The 4,899-nt window shown below is 39.4% G+C and overlaps 1 protein-coding gene across 1 annotated transcript; it reads right to left on the bottom strand.

Annotated features, from left to right (window-relative positions):
• Positions 1-4,456, bottom strand: LOC120194085 (BEL1-like homeodomain protein 4). Its single transcript, XM_039196483.1, has 5 exons — positions 4,014-4,456; positions 2,884-3,896; positions 1,109-1,500; positions 963-1,023; positions 1-790 (listed from the first exon to the last, which is right to left on the bottom strand). Exons 1-5 carry the CDS (start codon positions 4,306-4,308, stop codon positions 299-301), a joined length of 2,253 nt encoding a protein of 750 aa, XP_039052414.1. The 5' UTR covers positions 4,309-4,456; the 3' UTR covers positions 1-298.
• Between the last annotated feature and the right edge of the window lie 443 nt (positions 4,457-4,899).

Genomic DNA, 4,899 nt, shown 5'->3' with positions numbered 1-4,899 from the left:
TACATTTGTGCTTTAATTATACCCTACCATGACAAATCCAAACAGCTTCTAACAAACTGTATTACAAATCGACATCACACGTTTATTCCTTCTAATTTCCAAATGATTGCTCTCGCCATGTAACTATCGTTCAGCAACGAGGTCGTGTTGCAGTCATTTTCATTCAACACTAATAATGTCCAAGTAACCTGAAACCTTGTACTAGCTGGATTTTTTGTTGCTGCATTTAAGAAAATTGCCGCAAAGAACAGCTAGCACATTACGCACTCATTTCTACTACAATAAGATAAATGTATGCTCAACCGGCAAAGTCATGAATCAATTGACCTCCAAATTGCCTCCTCAGATGATGCTCCTGTTGTTGATATTGTTGCTGCTGCTGTTGTGCACTTTCCACACCATGCCTAAGTCCTAAGGTTAGTGACACAGCTCCGAGCCCCACATTCTCCAGCCTGTTTTGCTCGAATGGCACACCCATCAATGGACCCTCCATGTTTGTTGTGATATCAAAGTCTATCCTTGAACGTTTCTCATGATTCCAAAGTTGCACATCATGTGCATCACCCGCAATGTCAGCTACTCGAATATCGGAGCAAGCCACTTGCTTGACAGATGTGTTGATAGATTGGTCTTCGTTAGGCCGAATGGTACATCCTTCACTGGTATATTTGCCATCACTTTTGCTCAAATTCTGATTTCCTTCTGCCAAACCTTTGCTTTCAAGCATATGTATCTCCTCCACCATTGGTTTCCAAACCCGGACACGCGCATTTATGAACCAGTTAGATACCTGCATTAACAAATCAAAACATCATGAAAGCTAGATATTTACAGGACATAATCTTTGCAAATCTAACGAAAGATGCTTCAGTTGAAATATTAATCTGTACTAAATTCTAATTGGATCACATAAACAGTGTTGGTCTAAATAATTAAACAAACAAGAAGAGCAGATAGCCCACCTGATTTCGAGATAGACCAGTTTGAATGGCCAATATGTGCTTATCCGTGTCAGTGGGGTACCTACAAGAAAAGCAAATAGAGAGAACATCACATCAGATTACACATTTATGAGAACAAAAATAGAAAGAAGACAAGTGAGACTTACGGGTGAAGAAAATGTTCAAAGAGCCAAGCTCTAAGAATCGCTACCGAACGTTCCGGTAGTCCTCTCTGGGGCCTCCAGCCATGTTGTTGGGGTTCAAGTAACCCCATGTTAACCCCACCAGAATTCTGACCCGCATATTTGAGCCTAGACATATTTATATCACCTTTACTACTGCTAGTACCAGTAGTTGGGGACAATAAGTCTTCCCCAAGGGCTCTAGATATGTGCCTAATCTGACCTAAAATAGCATTCCGTAGGCATCGGAACTTCTTTGCTACCGTCTTCAAAGCCAAGGAAAAGTAGGGCGATGCAGCACCAAGACCAACTACAGATTCAAAAGAAGAAACCACCATTTGCATCTGCTGATGGTATAGCTTGTATCTTCTGCAAACCTTTTCATCCCAAGAAACATAATACATGTTAATCATCATATTAAACTTGAAATAGTATTACCCAACAACAACAAATGATAAAGACAACATAGGATCCTTAGTTAAAATTAAGATGATTCACAGAATTAAATTTACCATGATGAAAACTGATGCAGTTTGGATTAACTCCAATAACAATAATGATTCGGAACAAGGAAAAGATAATGGAAATTATTGGATAACAGCAATTTACTGTAGTCTTCATTATCATTAATCTGACCAAGCAAATGGACCAAATTAACTAGTTAAATCAATAGTAACAATGATACTAAACATGGGTGTTATGGCAACTGCATGACCTATTATTACAACCTATCACGGGGCCCTCAACAACAGCAAGAGTACAGCTTATTGATAATAAAGTAGCTTTGAAGGAGTGGTCTGCATTGTTCTGTTAATTGAAAATGTAACTTGATTTGAAGGTAAGGCAAGATAATGGAAAATATATACCCTCTGACTCATGATTAGTCCTTGCCTACGACTAAACATATAAGTTATTCGATGCAGGCTACTGTTCTTGTTGTTTCAATACTTGCAAAGCAGTCTGACACAAGAATATAAGAAAAGAGTGGCAATTTTCTAATTAGTAAAAACACTAACATTGATCCCCTTCGCTAAACTACTACAGCTTAGTAGTTAGATAATTTTCACATACCATGAGCTCTCAATTGAAGAAACTTAATTTCTACCAAGCAAGAGGTCAAAATAACAAGAAAAGAGGACTTGTAGATACCAATCCATGAAAAACATTTATTAATTTATGCAGGCAAACATTAGGTGCAAGAACCATTTACATAAATGTGGCACCAAATCCAGTAAAATATGCTATACTCGTATCATCAAGCGGCATACATAAATAAAGTAGTTTAGGGAAAACTATATTCAAAGGATGATCAATACAATAATTGAGATGCATTGCTTGGGGTGGGAGTACTCGAACTACATGCTTTAACATCAGCAGCTCTTACTGAAAAGGCGACATGCCATCCACAGCCGTATTTGTGTTTGAAAAGACAATGCTTAGCTAGACGAGATTTATAACAAATCCCAAGCCCCAACTAGTTTGATTGGTGGAGAATTGTCTATTATCAACTCAAATGATAGCAAAATGTGAATGAGGCCAATTAAAAATGAAAATAATATTAATTAGCCATCCGCTAGATTATCACATAAGTACTTGAAAGCTTAGCGCTTCCATTCAAATGCAGTTAACAAGCTCAGTGAGCACTGTACATGGCATAAATAAACTAACATTGGGCATAGTATCCCTAATTAACGTTCATTGAAAACACAAAATTAAATGCAAAACAATTTATAAATGGGAAAGGAGAAACGATTACCAACCTCCTCCTGCATGTATGCAAGCTTTGCCTTCTTCTGTTGATACTGATCAGGTCTACAAGATTCATTAGAACAGTAAAAAGTAGAGGACGAGGCCCCTAAGTTATTTCCCTTGCTAGTTCCAGCCTCCATATCAACTTTATTAGGAGCACCAGCCGAACCCGAACCAATAGCATCACGGGAGGCCCCCTCGGATGTGTCACAAACTTTAGAGGGATTAGATTTGGTCACATGACAGAATTCATCCAAAAGCGCTTGTGCTGGCATCAAAAACCTTGAATTCTCAAGAATAGTTGCATATCCAGTAAAGGGGCCAATGGGGATCGTTTGACGATGAACGTAATGAGTAGAAATTCCACCAGCGTCGTGAAGGGATTTTCCGTTGGCTTTACCTGCTAAAAATGGTTTCTGCATCGAACAAAAATTACCCATATTTAATGTTTTTGAATCTTGTAGTTCCTTGAGTTCACCAGGCCTTGAGTGAAAGCCATCATAACCATACTCGTCCTCTGTGAATTGAACCGCATCCGCACCACAAATTTTAGATGTTGGGTTGGATGAAAGAGAAAGAACTAGCCCTTGGGTAGTAGCAGTATCACTCGCAGCAGCCCTTACGTCTACGCTTCTCTTGCATGCCAAATACTCCATTTCACCACACCACTGTTGAGAGTGCTCCACCAGTGGTCGATTCATCCAAGCACCGGCGTCTCCACATGGCAAAGGATTTGCTTGATTCCCACAGAAATCCATTCTTGAACCTTGCTCAGCTTCTCTGACACTTTGGCGTTCGTGAGATGCAACTTCAAGTTCCTGAGTGCCGATGGAAGCTGTAGAAAGGAAACCCAGTTGAGAATTCTGATAAAGTGAAGGTGAAACAAATTGCAAATTCCCATAACTTGGCTTCAGATATTGCGTGGCTGCAGATATGCTGCTTGCCCTTGCATTATTTGACATGACTTCACCAACAAACCAAGGGTCCTGATTGCTTTCACTACCAGCTAATCCACTTGCATAACCTACCATCCAATCAAAAGCATGCTGTGAATCAACACTCTTCCAGTTGCCACAACCATGTGGTCCACCGGAGACGTTAGATGAAGCCTTGATTTTGGATAAATATGAATGTGAAATACCTGAAAGCGACGATTCCTCATCAAGCATTTGCCTGTGTTCTTGAGCTGTTTGTAATTCCAGATGTAGGATTGCACCACTTTGAGCAGTAAAAACATTGGAGCTTGAGGAGCCGTGAAAGATGCCTGAAGAAAAAACATCTGGATCGAATAGCAGATGGTCATTTCTATCACTTCTTACTTGAATAAGATCTGGGTTTATGCTGTTGGGGAAGTCCGCCGCTTGCGGAACCCTCAGGTTATCTCGTAGGCTTTGCTGTGCCACATGCGATTCAGGTCTAAACTTGCTCATATCCATAACTAAGAAGACACTCGCGCCTTTGATTTAACTAAGATTCTGTGGATTAGCCCATCCCAGAAACTCATGCAACGCCAGTTCAGCTTCCAGCAGGAAAACGACGCAATTGAACGAGTTTAATATTCAATTTCCAAGATCTATGATCTGCAAAAAGCACCAGAAAAATTGACAAAGATGTTTTATAGGTAGCAATACTTGTTTAAGCAGAGAACCACATCTCAGACACAATAAATAAATAAATAAATAAATAAACTACCTATGAAAGCTAAGACATAGAAGGAAGAGAGAGAGGTTTGATGAATGACAAGAAGTGCCCTCAAACTGAACAGAAATTCATGTGAAGTTGAAACAACAGTGCAGATAAGATTTTTTACTGGCGAATCCAAAATAGAAATACCTAGTGACAAGAAAAGTCATGGAAAGCGAAAGCTACAGCTTTGCAAGCAAATTTACTTCACTTGTGAAAGCTTCCACAGTTTTTTTTTTAAGTTGTTTCATTTTATTGTTTTCTTAGACCGGCTGTCCCTTGTTCCTAGGGTAAGAAGAGATAAAATAGTAGCCTGCTTTCAATAGAGAACAGTTTTCCTACAA

The sequence above is a fragment of the Hibiscus syriacus genome, unplaced genomic scaffold (genome assembly GCF_006381635.1).
Source record: "Hibiscus syriacus cultivar Baekdansim isolate YM2019G1 unplaced genomic scaffold, ASM638163v2 tig00116997_pilon, whole genome shotgun sequence".
NCBI lineage: Eukaryota > Viridiplantae > Streptophyta > Magnoliopsida > Malvales > Malvaceae > Hibiscus > Hibiscus syriacus.
Note: the sequence above shows the minus strand (reverse complement) of the source record. Positions and strands in the feature narration are given on the sequence as shown.

Excerpts from the sequence above, each read along its gene's own strand:
- LOC120194085 (XM_039196483.1), bottom strand. The coding sequence starts at position 4,308 with ATGGATATGAGCAAGTTTAGACCTGAATCGCATGTGGCACAGCAAAGC. Across the intron at positions 3,897-4,013 it reads TGAGGAATCGTCGCTTTCAG|GTTATGCAAGTGGATTAGCT; the intron begins GTATTTCACATT and ends ATTGGATGGTAG. Across the intron at positions 791-962 it reads CTGGTCTATCTCGAAATCAG|GTATCTAACTGGTTCATAAA; the intron begins GTGGGCTATCTG and ends TTGTTAATGCAG.